This window comes from Erigeron canadensis, chromosome 8, assembly GCF_010389155.1.
Source record: "Erigeron canadensis isolate Cc75 chromosome 8, C_canadensis_v1, whole genome shotgun sequence".
Classification (NCBI taxonomy): domain Eukaryota; kingdom Viridiplantae; phylum Streptophyta; class Magnoliopsida; order Asterales; family Asteraceae; genus Erigeron; species Erigeron canadensis.
In genome coordinates this window covers 44,657,975-44,673,782 of record NC_057768.1, presented here as the reverse complement: position 1 = coordinate 44,673,782, position 15,808 = coordinate 44,657,975, and the positions used below count along the sequence as shown (strand labels likewise).

Below are 15,808 nucleotides of genomic sequence, written 5' to 3'. Positions count from 1 at the left end.
TCATGCAAGAGAAAATGACCTTTCAAACTAATGAGCTAAAGCTCAAGGAGAACTTTAAATTTCAGTTAAAAATAAAAGTTACTAAATTTTCATAGTTTTAATGTTTTATTAATTTTTGACTTCCAAATAAATGATACTCATTGACATGTGTAGTGGAGTATAAAAGTTTGAAATAAGTTGAATCTGGTATTGCTAGTCAGGATTGCAAATAAATTGAAATAAGTTGAATTTTTAGCTTTGACTTCCAAATAAAGACCCACTAAACATATTGCAAATATTAGAAAAGAGAAGATGTCAGAAAGACTAAACAAATCAGTTACTTGTATTCAAGCTTAGCAATTAAAACCACAAATTGTCTAAATCTCTAGCTAACGCGGATTTAATCATAACAAGAACTCTTAAACCATCTCTGTTTCTGACCATCAGCCCCAAAATGCTCTCTCTCTTGAGTCTTAACAATGGAGTTTAATAGGTATCCTGCTACTTCAAACTCCTTGGGCATAACTTGCCATAGATAATTGTATTAATTGGATGACACCAAAGTCTTGGTGTTTTCCACATTTACATGGAAATTCCTCAAAAGGATGGCATAGAAATGGAGATTGACTTTCTTATACTTCTTCAAATCTACTTTGAAGTGTCCATGACCTTCCTCATACATGAGCCAATCTCCATTCCTCATCAAGTGCAGTGGACGCATAATAGAGCATAAAACTATTGTCAGTTCACAAATTACCACCTTGGTAAGATATCCATCTCTATTTATCGTCCGTAATACAACTCTCATTCTGAAACACATTTTACTAACAAGTAAATGGAACCTCTTTAAAGCGTGAAACCTAACCCTAACACTGTGCAGTTGAAGCTTGGAATTGCCATCTCTGTCAACTTTTCAGTCTTTTTGTCAAACCTGATGATTTTATGCTGTAGCCCTTTCACAGAATTACATTTTCTCATTCCAAAAAACACCTAGTAACCTGTGGTTTAAGATCCAGTAGTCTGAAATACGTTGTATTGACTCAATCTTTCTCCATGGCCGGATTTCAAAGAGTACATGCAAACATTGCAAGACTCTGTTGCACATACAAGTCTATATTCTGTAGTCCTCATCACAAAAGCTATGATACAACACAGATGTGTTTTCCGTGATCTCATAGTAAAAACTAACCTTAGAAAATCCCTTGTACTCACCCGTCAAAGGATTCCATAAAGATATATCAGAGTGTTGATAGCAACAATTCTTCCAAATAACCGCACTCTAAAAATAATATTTACCAGCATGTATAACAATTCTTCCATAAAGATCCAATAAGATTTGAATGAAACAAGAAACCTATACACCCTCATCTTTCTTTACTATGCCAATGTGGGGATAACAGAGATAGTAGGTGGGCTGAGGTAGCTATTGCTAGTAAGAATTGCAAAGAGTTGGTCACATTACAAGCATACATCAACCTAGTGCAAGTCACCCAAACTAAAGATCCACAATTCGGATAAAATGTACTGCAACAATTACTCGCTTTCTATTAGAAAATCCTACCTTATGTCAATCAACATGACTTTAGCTTAGCGGTAAACAGGATACCAACATACCAAAGGTTTCGTGATCAAATCTCATCAGTGGAAATGTCTACAAGTCTTTCCCAACCAAAAGTATTACTTGAAAAAATCCTACATTATGCATATCAAGTACTTGAAACAACAAATTATCACAAATGTTATATTTCAAAACTATGCTCCATCAAGCAGATACAACAAGAGGGTACCATAAAAGTTCATGTTAAACCCATCAATAACAATACCTCATTATCATCATCTTTATTCTAAGGTAAACTATAGCAGTTTTTTAAGAGCAGAAACTCATTGAATCTCAAGCTAACAAGGATTCAAATCGTAACAAGAAAAACATACCATCCATCAATTCTGTTCATCACTTCCAAAAAGCTTCATTCTTGACAAAGGCGTTCGAATGTACCCTTCCACATCAAACTTCTTAGGGGAAAGCTTTCGATACTTTTCAAACCAAATTTTAGCTTCATCATCATTATCAATCAAACTATAAATCATTCCTTTACAAAAATAAGGTCGAAAATCATTCGGGTCTTCACTTAAAAGCTCATCATAACTCTTTAAAGCCTCATCAACATTCTTTTGCAAAAACTTAAATTGTGCAATTATCAATCTCACATCTCTAGCTTCTTTTTCCTTATTTTCTTTAATTGCAATATCTAAAGCCTTTTCTAATCTTTTGATCACTAATTCACCTTCTCCACAACTATCCATTATCAATGCATTTTCAAACAATGCCTCAAATGAAAACGGGTTTTTCGTTAATATTTCCTCTAATGCTTCTCGGGCCGGTTCGATTTCACCCATTTCGTTTAACAATCTAGCTAACAAGAACTTAAAGTCCATGTTTTCGGGCTGGGCCGAAACAAGTTTTTTCAAAAGCTTCAAACTTTCTTCATCTTCCCCTGCTTCTAGCTTCTCTTCTAGCAATGTCTTCATGGCAGATATAGCTTCAGGGTTTGATTCCAAGAAATTTGGTAATTGGGCTGTTTCTTGATGGACTTCGGATGATAATTCTGTAGTTTGGGCTGTTTCTGTCTGGGTTATTGGGTCAGCTAAAGCAGAGTATTTTTGGAATTTGGAAATTACAACGGCGGCGGCTGTGGCGGTCAAAATGATGGTCCGGGCGGTTTGTTTAATGGATTGGGTTAATGGGTTGTTTGGATGTTTGGATGATGAGGCTTGGACTTTGAGCGTAGACTTTGAAAGGGAATAATGGGTGTTTGGTTTGATGAAATGTAAAGTTGGTGGGTTAACAAATGAGGTTTTTTGTTGATGGAATGATGGTTTTAATGGGATTGATAGAGGTGATGACGCCATTGACGCAAAATTTGAGTTTTTTTAGTTAAGGTTTTTTATTAGGGTTTTGATAGGGTTGGGTGGGTGTGAAACCAGAGGAAGGAGATGGGTACAAAGGTAGTTGAGCACTTTAGCCACAAAAATGAAAAGCCTCTTTCCTTCTTGTTTTGAGCAATAGAAATTGATTCCTAATAAATTTGATTTAACTATTTTTTCAATTTAACTTCAATTTAAATAAATCTCAGGTTAAAAAAACCTTTATATTTATTCCTGAAACTCTAAGAGCATTTTGTTCCTATTAAAATTTAAACTCAAAATCTCTCGACTTCAAACTTCACCATATATTAATTCATTTATTAATGATTGGTTTAATAATTAAGTAATTAATGAACCGAATAACATATATGCATCAAACCCCATAAAAGATCATTTAGTTATAAGGAATTTTTAAAAAATAATTTTCATATTAACCCTTTGTGTTTTACAATGTCCATTATTACCTTTTCCATAACATCTTAACTGCAAAGATGATTTTCTATCATTTAATTAAATTAATAAAATCTATAACAATATATATTATTTATTAGCACGATACCCCCACAATACAACAATGGTGGTTGCGACGGCCAATCAGTGGTGTCGACAAAGAATAGTCATGGCAGCGACTATTGGTGGTGGTGACGATGTCGAGTGATGTAAGTGTTGTAAAGGTTGTGGTGTGAGAATATTTTAGAAGATATAATGATATCTGCACAAGCGACGATGATTTGGTAGTGATGGCGCCCGATGGTGACGGCAGCGAGTGGTGGTGGTAGTTAATATAAAGACAAATGATTTAAAGGGATAGTGAATATATATTATGAGATAAAAAAAACTGATGATGTAAATTAATTCATTAAGTGTAGATTGATCATTTCATATTTTTTTATTTTTCTAATTTTTTTAACAAGGATGTATTGTAACACCCCAACAAAGCGGAATCATGGGGCATCACAAGAAAAACACATCACGACATGGAAATTATGTAGAATAAATCTAAATGCATAAAACGGATCAAGTAAGCCATATGAACCATTCAATAGCGCAAGTAACCGGATCACACATAAGCATAACCCTACTCGGGAATAACGGATCACAGATCCAAGAAGTCCAAGTCCAATTCTAGCTTAAACAAGCAAGCAATCATCCAATACGTTCTTAAGCTACCTGATCACCTGAAAAGTGTACTAAAACGGGTCAACATAAAATTGGTGAGTTCGTGGGGACAAGTAATAGGAAACAAGTGTGTCGGGATAACAACCGTCAACGATATACGAGGATTAGAATTCCTAAACACAACCAAGGAAACCTCAAGAGGTTTCACGTTATCACAAATCAACACAAGTCAAAGTTTACGTTCAATCAACACATATCGGCATGACTTACATATATTTCAAAGGCGTGATCATAACAGCATAACTTACATACATTTCAAATGCATGATCACAACGGCATGACTTACGTATATTTCAACGGCATGATCACAACGGCATGACTTACGTATATTTCAACGGCATGATCACAACATGTCACGAATCCATCAAAACCACACTGCACATACATTTCGTACGACTTTACATTTAAGCAATCTTGGATGCTTATATACAGGGTCACCCGCAGCCTTCCCACCACATCCGCAACTCATTAAATGTATCATCGTCTCCCATGTATGTACAACTATCCTAATCACATCACAATAATCCAACATCGTATGCATAATCAACCAAATGACATATAAGTATACGTTACACAACAATTACGTGTAATGAATGAACACGAGTAATGTCAATATCAATTCATGTACCATATGTATACGAATGTCATAATGCATATCATAAATGTGGCCATCAAGTCATCAACCATCAAGCAATCAATCAAAACCATATCTCAATCAAACGATCAATAAGCTGTCAATCAAATCAACCAAACAATCAAACAAACACGTATGCGTACACCTTTCAGCCAGAATCTCAATTGAGTAGGGAGAGGTTTACGAAACTCACCTTGGGCGGCTACAACAAGTTAGAGTCAAACTATAAACGTCCAACGATCGTTTCGCGTGCATCACCTATCAACATACATATTACAATCACATGTCAAATCCCTAATTGGAGCTTTATAAAGGTACTCTAACTTTGGATGACCATCGTGACTCGATTTGGTTATGTCATAACCCTCAAATGTCTTTATGGTTTAACCGAACAAATACAAGGGAGTTTTAACACGATATTTTTGGAAATGGATATGGATTCACCCCAAAAGGATGTTACCGTGAGAAAATAGACTCTCATACGATTCCAACGATAGGTCATACGCCTAAAACGGACTTACGGTTCAAAAGTTATTGACGTTTGAAAACTGACGCGCGAAACAGGCAAAACTCGCGGCGCGAGAAAACCCTTGAACCACAAAAATGGAACCTAGTGAGGCAAGGGGAAGGGGTCGCAGTGCGAGGATCTGCTACTCTGCACATAAACAAGCCAAACACGAACCAAAACACTCCAAAACCTCATTTTTGACTTAGGAATCGATCTAGGAAGGTTCAAGACACATTTTGAAGCATAAACAAACATCATTTGACATGAATAAACAAAACCCATATCATAGATTCGATTCATAACATCATTTCTTGCCCAAAATGTTTCATGACCCATTTCAAAACCCTAAATGGTTCAAATCCGTTTTTGACCCGAAATCGACCAAGAACTCATAAGATTTGACTAAGAAACATGTTTAATGATATAAAAGGAAGAAATTAAGTTAAGTTTCACTTACCAAAACAACCTAAATCTTCAATTTCGGGTTTGGAGACTTTCAAGAGGAAAAACACTTAGAGAGCCCAAATTTCTTATACCAAAAGGATTATCATTATTAGGGTTATTTTATTTAGTTAATTCTTGCAACAAATCCAAGTATTTTATTAGGAATCTATGATGAATTTGAGATGGTAGATGAATAAAGAAAGAAAGAAAGGGGAAAGTATGAGAGAGTGAAGTAATATGGAAGGAAAGAAGTGAATGGATGAATGTGTGGGTGTGGAGAGAGATGGCCGGCCTAGGGAGTCCATTTTGGGCTCCCGCTCCGCTAATTCCGACAAATAGCTAAAACAAAACCGTAACAACAACTAAACTCAATGTTACGTTAAAACACGATAAAATGTTCGATAATTCTTATAAACCAACAAAATCGTTCATAATCATTTACGTGCAATTTATAAGTCAACTAAGTCAAATATCACGGATGTTACATGTATAACTTTTATATATTAATATATATTAATATAGTGAATCTAGAATAGTGCAAATGACCCCTCCCATAATCTCCAATTTACCCCCTCTTTATTTATTATAATAAAATTTTCATTTGATATATTCATACTATACTTAATAAAATCAATTTACAATATATATCTTAAGTACTAGATTAATTATAAGATCTCTTTTTACTTCAATAACTTTTCACAGTAAGACTACACTACTCGCCGTCCTCGGAACCACTACCCGTGCAATGTAGCGGCGATGATGACGGTGTTGGTAGCGGCAACAGAAATGGTGAGGGGTAAGTGTAGTTACTTTAAGGGTTGTGAAATATATGTTGTAAATAGTTTTATTAAGAATTTTATAGATGTATATTAAGTGGAGTTATTTAAATTAGTGAATAAATGAGATCTGTAGTTTAAGTATTTTAAAAGCTGAAAGTTGAAAAAAAACATGGTAATTTTTTTTAAAGAAGAGTAAAGATTATTTTTCTTTATATTTATATTATTGTAATTTATTAATATATTTAACTAGTGTTATACCCGGCCGTTGGCCGGGGATAACAATCAGACATCAATTTGAATAAGGGTCATAAATTTTAACACGCAATATTTTTTTAAACAATACACTGAAAAATATTTGGTTAAACAATATACTGAAATCTTAAATATAATTTTTTGGTAAGATTTGCGGTGACAAAATATAAAATTGCAATTTTCTTTAGAAGATAGAAATAAAAAGCTAAAAACTTTGGGGAAATGTTAAATGCAGCCCTTGGGGTTGAACTTAAGGTTATAAAAAAATTGTATTTTTCATATCAAAATGTTATCTCTGAATTTTATGGTAGGTGTATAATTATTTAATGCACCCTAACTACAACCCTTAAGATTTTGTTTAGTAAAAACCAAAACTTGGTGGAAAAAAAAACTATAGTATTATAAATTTTAAAACAAAAAGAAAAAATTAATCCCTCAAACATAAAACATGTAACTTTTTTTTAAAAAAAAGATTTAATGGTTAAAAGGTGAAATATTAAAATGTTAAAAAGGTAGGATAACAATTGTAAAACACGCTAGTTAAAAAATCAAAAAAAGGAAAAAAAAACAAGCAGACAGGTTAGCCAGCCATCTTCACTGTTCACACTCAAAAAGAAAATAAAAGGAAAAGGAGAAAAAGAAAAAACCAAGCAGGTAGGGTAGGCTAGCGAGTTACACAAACAACTTCAATGTTCACGCGAAAAAAATTTAAAGAGGTTATAATTCGATATAAAATAAAATTAGGAAAAGATAAAAAGAAAAGTAGAAAGAATATCAATATGTTTTTTTTTCTTTCATAAATACAGCATATATTACCGTCTATCTAGAGAAATTATCACAAATTGTCCCTGTGGTTTGCTCGATTAGCATTTTCGTCCTTGGACTTTTTTTTTTATCACTAAATGTCCCTGTGTTTTTCCATTTCATTGCCAGATGTCCCTGCTTCAAATGTCCATCCATTTTGAGCCGTTAAGCCCCTCACGTGCTTGTCATGTGAGGGTAAAATCGTCCAAATAAACTAAAAACAAACCACAAGGACCATGTGACTCTATAACATTCATTCCTTCTTCTTCCTTTTGTTTTTAAGATCTAACAATAAGATCTCTTTCATTTTTTCTCATTCTTTTTAAAATCTAACAACAAAATCAAAATATTTCATATACATTTTCAAATCAATAATATATATATATATATATATATATATTATTGATTTGAAAATGTATATGAAATATTTTGATTTTGTTGTTAGGTCTTCAAAAGAATGAGAAAAAATGAAAGAGATCTTATTGTTAGATCTTAAAAACAAAAGGAAGAAGAAGGAATGAATGTTATAGAGTCACATGGTCCTTGTGGTTTGTTTTTAGTTTATTTGGACGATTTTACCCTCACATGACAAGCACGTGAGGGGCTTAACGGCTCAAAATGGATGGACATTTGAAGCAGGGACATCTGGCAATGAAATGGAAAAACACAGGGACATTTAGTGATAAAAAAAGTCCAAGGACGAAAATGTTAATCGAGCAAACCACAGGGACAATTTGTGATAATTTCTCTAAATAGACGGTAATATATGCTGTATTTATGAAAGAAAAAAAAACATATTGATATTCTTTCTACTTTTCTTTTTATCTTTTCCTAATTTTATTTTATATCAAATTATAACCTCTTTAAATTTTTTTCGCGTGAACATTGAAGTTTGTGTAACTCGCTAGCCTACCTGCTTGGTTTTTTCTTTTTCTCCTTTTCCTTTTATTTTACGTACAAATTGGAGAATATTAACAAAACAATCAAATCATAAAAATTGTTCCTTCTCAGATCGATACAAAAAGGTCTGGTACGTACATATCTACCTCCATCTCTTTCTGAATTCTTTATGTCAGTATTACCTACATATATCATATATTATACTATACATATACATATAGATATATATTATATTGTATCAAAAGCAAAACCTACCTGGTGTACTTATATATATAGATTATATCATATGTGAATTACAACATTATACGTTGACATCTATCCTACTCCTATTCCTAAATTACAAGGATGCTGGGATGAAACCCATAAAAACCCCTATTAATCCACTAATTAACACAAATATAAGAAGTGGAAATCGAACCTGGGTGAATTTTTGACCTTAATTATCAATGGGCCACCAACCCCGTTTTCATTTTAGTTTTACTTTATAAATCATGATCATCATATATTGGACCATGTGGTTTACAGATACCATATATATGTAATACTATTTGGTAACTTTGCTCATTCTATTTTAGCGATTAGACAAACCATCTTGCAGATCGATCTGAAAGAGCTAGCTAGCTAGAAGGCCCCTTTTATAAGCTTGAAAATAGGCGCTGTAAATCAATTCAAATAGATAGGGGAGTTCCCAAGCAAGCCCTTTCTCGCCCTTTCTAATGTCCTAGGCGAAGGGTTCCAAGGGTTGGGTTGTTCGCCCATTAAAGCGGTACGTGAGCTGGGTTCAGCAGATCAAGAACATGGACTTTGAACGCAATAATCTTAGACGACGACTAATGCCGCCAATTGAAGATAGATTGAGCAGCTTGCCGGATGAACTTATTCAACATATCTTCTCTTTTATTGACACTAAATTTGTTGTTCAAACATGTTTGTTGTTTCCAAGATGGAACATTCTCTGGAGATCCATGCCATATCTCACTTTTACAAGTCATGAATTTGATTCTTTACATAGCTTTTCTAAATTCGTGACCAATGTTCTGTCTCGTCGTGACCATCAGATAGACGTGTTTTTGGTAAAATTAAGTTTCAACAGGGCAGCTAGTCAGCCTTTTGTGAGTCTAATTGCACGTTATGCATTTTCTCACAATGTCCAACAACTAACTGTCATTAGTAGCCCCATGAATAACCAACGGCTTCCTCTTTGCCTCTTTAAGGGCTCCAAGTCACTTAAACATTTCACCTTTAGAAGTACTGATTATTCTGCATATTCCTCTACACTGGCCGAAACACCATGGGATTTTTCAGTTTTAATTAGTTTGAATCTCAGTAATGTTTCATGGTGGCCGAATGACAAACAGTCTAATGATCTTTTCTCCAAGTGTGTCAACTTAAAGGACCTCACTTTGAATAATTTCAGATATAGTGGTGGCAATGCGGTATTTGACATCATAACCCCTCGACTTGAAAATCTCATGCTTATTAAGTGCTCGTTTGGCTGGCTAGTTGACGTCGTCAATGTGATTGCACCTCAAATCAAGAATCTCATTGTAATCAATTGTCGAATCCAGGGCTTGAATATTGCACCTTCACAAATTTCAAACTTTTGCTTCAAAAATAAACATCCTCTGCAGTTGCCAAAAGATTGTTTTCATTCTCTCAATAAAGTGACTCTGTCTTTAAATTTAAGTCGTTCAAACATGCTGTATAACGAGGAAGAGTCACGTGCCACTATTAACATGCTTCAGGAGCTCCACAGTGCCAGATTTCTTACTGTTAACTTGGACATTGTTGAGGTACGTCTGCTGATATCTTATAAGTCATTTTAGGTATCAAACCTTGATCGAACCAGTAGTGAGTTAGGGACTTCTATCAAACCAATATTTATATGCCATATTTAACTTAGTGAATGGTTAACAAATAATTGTATACATAAACCAACCTTGGTCAAAGAGTCGGCATCCTATCTGTACGTGTATATATCTATGCATGTTTGATATATATAAGCTTAATTCTGCAGTGTCTCTCCTCATTTCCGGATCTAGTTGCGCAGCATCCTTCACCTTTTATCAACTTAATTTGCTTAAATATAGACTCCAGCAGAGAGGAAGCATATAAAGTAAAACTATCAGCTGAAGCTCTAAACTACCTGCTTAAGAACTCTCCGAATGCCACATTCATCAACGACTTACCCGAGGTATATATATCTAATTATCAACAGGCCTAATATTGATCTCATATTAGATTTAAAACGATTTTCCCTGACTTTGCAGGAACCATTTACAAAAGAAATGATAGAGAAAGAGGCTTCAGAGAAGAAAGCCAAACTGATTACAGAAATTAAGACTCGAATGAAGGAACTGCAAAACTCCGTAAAGCAGGAAATTATGCAACATATTAAGAGAAATCTTGACAAGGAACATACCAAAGCATTGTTTGGGAACCTTGTGGCAAACCTACTACAGGTATTGACCATGAAAAAAATGATGCAATCAGATTCCAATCAAATTGAGGCAGAACTGGCTCGACTGACACAGAGAATCCAGGCCTGTGTAGGGAGGCTGCAGGATTTGTATCAGCAAGTTTACAAGAATTTTGAAGCGATTCATTCAAAGGAGATGCAGATCATATCGTTATTGAGAAACTTGCCTACTTCACAGAGAATCAAATACTCTCAGCAACTTAAAGTAACAGAAATACTGGATGCCCGTCTACTCTCAACGCTTGAAGATGTATGTTCCTGTAAAAAAAAGATTGTTGATGTTTATAAAGAACATGTGTCTCATAACATCTCAACATTTCAAGATATTTCCAGGTAACCAACCATATATATATGTTCATCAACTAATCTGTCTCATTCTAATTACCTTATAGAGAACGAAAGCCATAACAAGTACCACACATTTTTCAGGGTTGCTGAAGATTGGGCGAAGAGATCGAGTTCACACAATATTTCATGAAAATTTACAGTATATAGAGTTATGATCAGTAGGAATTGGATTTCATTTGATCTATTACCAGTACCTTTTTAGCAAAAGTTTACTAGTTATGTTCTTGAACCTTTTTTATCTATTATTTTTTCAGTGAGAACGGTACCTCAGTATTTTATTCCATATCAAAAACATTACAAGGAATCGTCTAACTTTCCATAATTGGTGGACATGCCCAAAACACCTACTAACCTTGAACGACAATACAACATTGATGCTATCCATCAGTTAAACAAATAGAATAACTTCTATCTAACAAAAAGCCTAATCTAAACTTTTTAACTTTGGTCTCATCAGTCTACACTTTACACATTCCATTATCTTATCCTTTGGCGTTTTCTGCTGCTGAAATAACTCCTTCCGAACCCAATAAACACTTGCAGCAAAGGATATCCTTTTCCCAATATTCCGCACTGTCCTCTGACACTTAGACTCAATGAACCATTTTACAATTTCCTCCCATTCAGTAGGAATTCCATGACCATTAATAATTTTATCCTTCTCTTCTTGCCAAATCCACTTAGAGTAATCACAAGTAAAGAACAGATAATCAACAGAGTCCCTTACTTATAAACCTTCGTATGATACCATCTAGCAAGTCTGTCTTATACTCGTAGCTAATTAATTAACAACAGAACAAATGCATGACTGCTGACTAGGAATGCATTGTGTAATCCAAACCATCTTATTTAGCCCATCTCATTTTACTTCCATAATCGCAAGTATTATTCTAAACAGCACTCACAATAAATTTAACTTCATCCCGGCCCATTAGTATTATTAACCCGAACTAACTACATTTTGACGTAAAAATCTATTCTTAGGAATTTAATATATGTGGTTTACTGTGATTATTTTCTAGTGCATCAACTTTTAATCTATTCTTTCTTTTTTTTTTCAAATAAAAAAAATGTGCATATGTTAACCTCATCAAATTAAGTAGTTGGTCTGAAGCTTTGTACACTCAAGTTCAAGAAGACACCGCAATCAGAAGTGGCCCATATCATAAGTAAAAGGGCGGGCAACTAATAACAAAGCATAAAGTGATCGAACAAGGATTGTGATCATAGACCGCCAGCTGCATATATAAAGTCTTTGGTACTAGCTTATGGAGTAGTGTGGTATAACATACATAAATTTAGAAAGTTGGTGTAATATATATGCAGTTTAAGCGTAATTTTGATATCTTTCCATCTAGTCATCTACCGGCCGGGCTCCAAATCTACATGGGGCGATGGGACATTTGGGATGGCGATCGGGATGTCCAATCTTTTTTAAAATTAGCTTATTCTGTTTTTAAAAAAGTAAACTAAATATTAGGAAAAATTAAAACTGACTCATATATGCATATCATTTTTAAATTTCAATTAGATAACTTCTATAGCATACTTCCCATCACACAACTACACAAATTTCTCTTGATTGATTATGAAAACCGAGAAAAACTTAACCATACACAATATACATTCATTACTTTATTATGATCTGAGCCAATTTACTGAATATATATCATCAAATGAGAAATTAAAGGTACATATTCTCTTAATATATATATATATATATATATATATAGAGAGAGAGATCCTCATAAATCATAATAGTTTATATCAGTATTCTCCCCCTTCTGATTTATTAATCAATTAATTATATTACACATGCTATCAATAAGAAAACTTGTTGTACGGATCTTCATGGAATACGTCGAATGTGGAATTTAGTTTTATTAACAGAACATATATAAAAACCCATATATCCATGTTTTGAAAGAGTGATCACCTTAACACAATTAACAATCTTAAAAAGAGTGATTCACCTTTCAAAACAATGTTGCAAAGATATATAACATATGCTAAATAAATTAATAACCAAGATTTGGGTTGTAACCATTTATTTGCAGAGAGATTTATGTACTACAGTATTAATTAAGGATGGACGGCAATAAAAGACCAATGCTAAATGAAGACAGATTGAGCGGCTTGCCAGATGAGCTTCTTCATCAAATCTTCTCTTGTTTCGGCACTAAATTTGTTGTCCAAACATGTTTGCTGCTGTCTCCGAGATGGAAAATGTTATGGAGATCCATGCCGTATCTCACTCTTTCAAGTCAGGAATTTGATTCATTACCGCAGTTTTCAAAATTCGTTACCAAACTTCTGCGTCGTCGCAATGATCAGGTGGACGTGTATTTGATGAAGCTAAGTTTCCATGGAGCAGGTAGTCAGGTTTTTGTGAAAAGGATTGCAGGTTATGCGTTTTCTCACAATGTCCAAGACATAATTGTCAGTAGTACCCCCGTAAACCAACATGGGCTTCCTCTCTGCCTCATTAGGGGCTCCCTGTCTCTTAAACATTTTACCTTTACTAGTATCGGTCCTGATGCATATTTGAATACACCCAAAACGCCTTGGGATTTTCCAGTTTTGACTACTTTGCATCTCAGTAATGTTACATTGCGTGGCGGCAAGGACACGGGGGACTCTATTGATCTTTTCTCAAAGTGCTTTAACTTAAAGATCCTCACTTTGAAGAGTTTCTGTGTTTTTTATAGGGCGGTATTTGACATCATTACCCCTCGACTTGAGAATCTCATGCTTGTTAATTGCTCATATGCTAATAATGTCGTCAATGTGATTGCACCTCAACTTGAGAATCTCACTGTAATCAATTGTACAATCAAGTACTTGAATGCACCTCCAGGAATTTCAAGTTTTTGTTACAAATATGATCATTTTCGTTCTTTACTACAGCTGCCAAAATATTCTTTTCATTCTCTCAACAAAGCGAGTATCGCTTTGAATCCTTTAGACATGCCGTACAATGAGCAAGATGCACACCATGCTATTAACATGCTTCAAAAGCTACACAGTGCCAGATTTCTCACGCTTAACTTGGGCATTGTGGAGGTATGTACGTTGGTATATATCTAATTATCGGTCATTTTAAGTATCACTTTTCTTGAGGCATTACACCCTCAAGCACCCTTATAATTTGACCAAGTGCTACTACTGTGTTAGCTAGAAAACGTACGTGCCTTAAAATTACTTAATAGGAACCATGCATGATGAGGCTCCGACAAGTGGAAATAAGATATAACTGAATTGAAGTTCAAAGTGTCATGGCTTGCTTTTGATGTTTCTTTAGTAAAGACTTGATGTCGGTTTCAAAATTATGAGATTTTCTACATATATATTGTCATTACACCTATTGAGTTAAGGATTTCTATGAAATCAATGCACACCAGAACCAACTCGGTTAACAGTTAACAAATATTCATACAGATGTATAAGAACCTTGATCAAAGCGTAGATATAGTATGTGTATATATAATTATATGCATGTTTAACGTCTAAACAGTATATTTTTTGCAGTGTCTTTCCTCACTTTCGGATCTAGTTTTGCAATATCCTTCACCTTTTAGCAACTTGGTTTGCTTAAATATAGACTACAGCAGGGCAGAAGCAGACAAAGTAAAACTGTCCATTGCAACCAGAGACTTCTTGCTTGCTAACTCCCCAGATGCCACTCTCATTGAAGATTTACCCGAGGTACTTTCATATGGATGATATTATCTAATATTTCAATGTTAACTTAAAAGCATTATCCCTGACTCCACAGGAACCATCTATAAAAGATATGTTAGAGAAAGTGGCTACAAAGAAGAAGGCCAAACTGATTGCAGATGATGTTAAGTGTGACATGATGGAACTGCAAGTCTCTGAAAAAAAGCTCTTGGAACATATGATGGGATTCCAAGCCTCCGCAAAAGAGCAGGAAATTGTGCTATTCACCAAAGCATGCATTTGGGAACTTATGGCATTACTTCCAAAGGCACTGGGCTTGGAAAAAAAGATGCACACTGATCATTCCAATAAGAGGGCTCAAATTGCGGCTGAATTGGCGCAACTGACAGGAAGTATCCGGGCCTGTGTGGGGAAGTTGCATGACCTGTATGAGCAAGAATATGAAAATTTTGAAGCCATTCATTCGAAAGAGAAGCGGGCCACCCTAATGTTATTGAAAAACTTTCCTACTCAAGATACGACACACAAAATTCGCAGACTAAAAGTAACACAAAAACAGCATCGTCATCTAGTTTCAACAGTTCAAGACTTGTCTTTATGTAACAAAAAGATCATTGATGTTTATAAAGAACATGTGTCTCATAATTATATCTCAACATTTCAAGACATTGCCAGGTAATTACCACATACTAGCTACTAGCACGTTTGCCTTTCATATATATTCGATCATCAATCCTACTCATGTTCCCAATTATTCTTCCTTTGTAAAGAAGCTAAGTATACCTCATGCATTTTTCAGGGCCGCTGAAGATTGGGCAAACAGATTCGAGTTTTTACAAATTTTCATAAAAGTGGATAGAGCTATGGCTTTTAGTAAGTACCTTAAGAGTGGATAA

General features: G+C 34.5%; 3 protein-coding genes across 3 annotated transcripts; 2 read left to right on the top strand and 1 right to left on the bottom strand.

Moving 5' to 3' along the window:
- Positions 1-1,656: 1,656 nt before the first annotated feature.
- LOC122611258 (protein SLOW GREEN 1, chloroplastic) lies at positions 1,657-3,023 on the bottom strand. The gene has a single exon (XM_043784252.1). The coding sequence runs from the start codon at positions 2,887-2,889 to the stop codon at positions 1,918-1,920; it is 972 nt and encodes a 323-aa protein (XP_043640187.1). The 5' UTR covers positions 2,890-3,023; the 3' UTR covers positions 1,657-1,917.
- Positions 3,024-8,868: 5,845 nt separating this feature from the next.
- LOC122580363 (putative F-box/LRR-repeat protein At5g02930) lies at positions 8,869-11,491 on the top strand. The gene is made up of 4 exons (XM_043752636.1): positions 8,869-10,197; positions 10,422-10,598; positions 10,675-11,216; positions 11,313-11,491. The coding sequence occupies exons 1-4, from the start codon at positions 9,202-9,204 to the stop codon at positions 11,359-11,361; spliced, it is 1,764 nt and encodes a 587-aa protein (XP_043608571.1). The 5' UTR covers positions 8,869-9,201; the 3' UTR covers positions 11,362-11,491.
- A 1,981-nt stretch (positions 11,492-13,472) lies between these two features.
- On the top strand, positions 13,473-15,808 carry LOC122610948. The gene is made up of 5 exons (XM_043783898.1): positions 13,473-14,048; positions 14,139-14,294; positions 14,760-14,936; positions 15,007-15,587; positions 15,712-15,808. The coding sequence occupies exons 1-5, from the start codon at positions 13,473-13,475 to the stop codon at positions 15,806-15,808; spliced, it is 1,587 nt and encodes a 528-aa protein (XP_043639833.1).

Excerpts from the sequence above, each read along its gene's own strand:
- LOC122610948 (XM_043783898.1), top strand. The coding sequence starts at position 13,473 with ATGCCGTATCTCACTCTTTCAAGTCAGGAATTTGATTCATTACCGCAG. Across the intron at positions 14,295-14,759 it reads TTAACTTGGGCATTGTGGAG|TGTCTTTCCTCACTTTCGGA; the intron begins GTATGTACGTTG and ends TATTTTTTGCAG. Across the intron at positions 14,937-15,006 it reads TCATTGAAGATTTACCCGAG|GAACCATCTATAAAAGATAT; the intron begins GTACTTTCATAT and ends CTGACTCCACAG.
- LOC122580363 (XM_043752636.1), top strand. The coding sequence starts at position 9,202 with ATGGACTTTGAACGCAATAATCTTAGACGACGACTAATGCCGCCAATT. Across the intron at positions 10,599-10,674 it reads TCATCAACGACTTACCCGAG|GAACCATTTACAAAAGAAAT; the intron begins GTATATATATCT and ends CTGACTTTGCAG. Across the intron at positions 11,217-11,312 it reads ACATTTCAAGATATTTCCAG|GGTTGCTGAAGATTGGGCGA; the intron begins GTAACCAACCAT and ends CACATTTTTCAG.
- LOC122611258 (XM_043784252.1), bottom strand. The coding sequence starts at position 2,889 with ATGGCGTCATCACCTCTATCAATCCCATTAAAACCATCATTCCATCAA.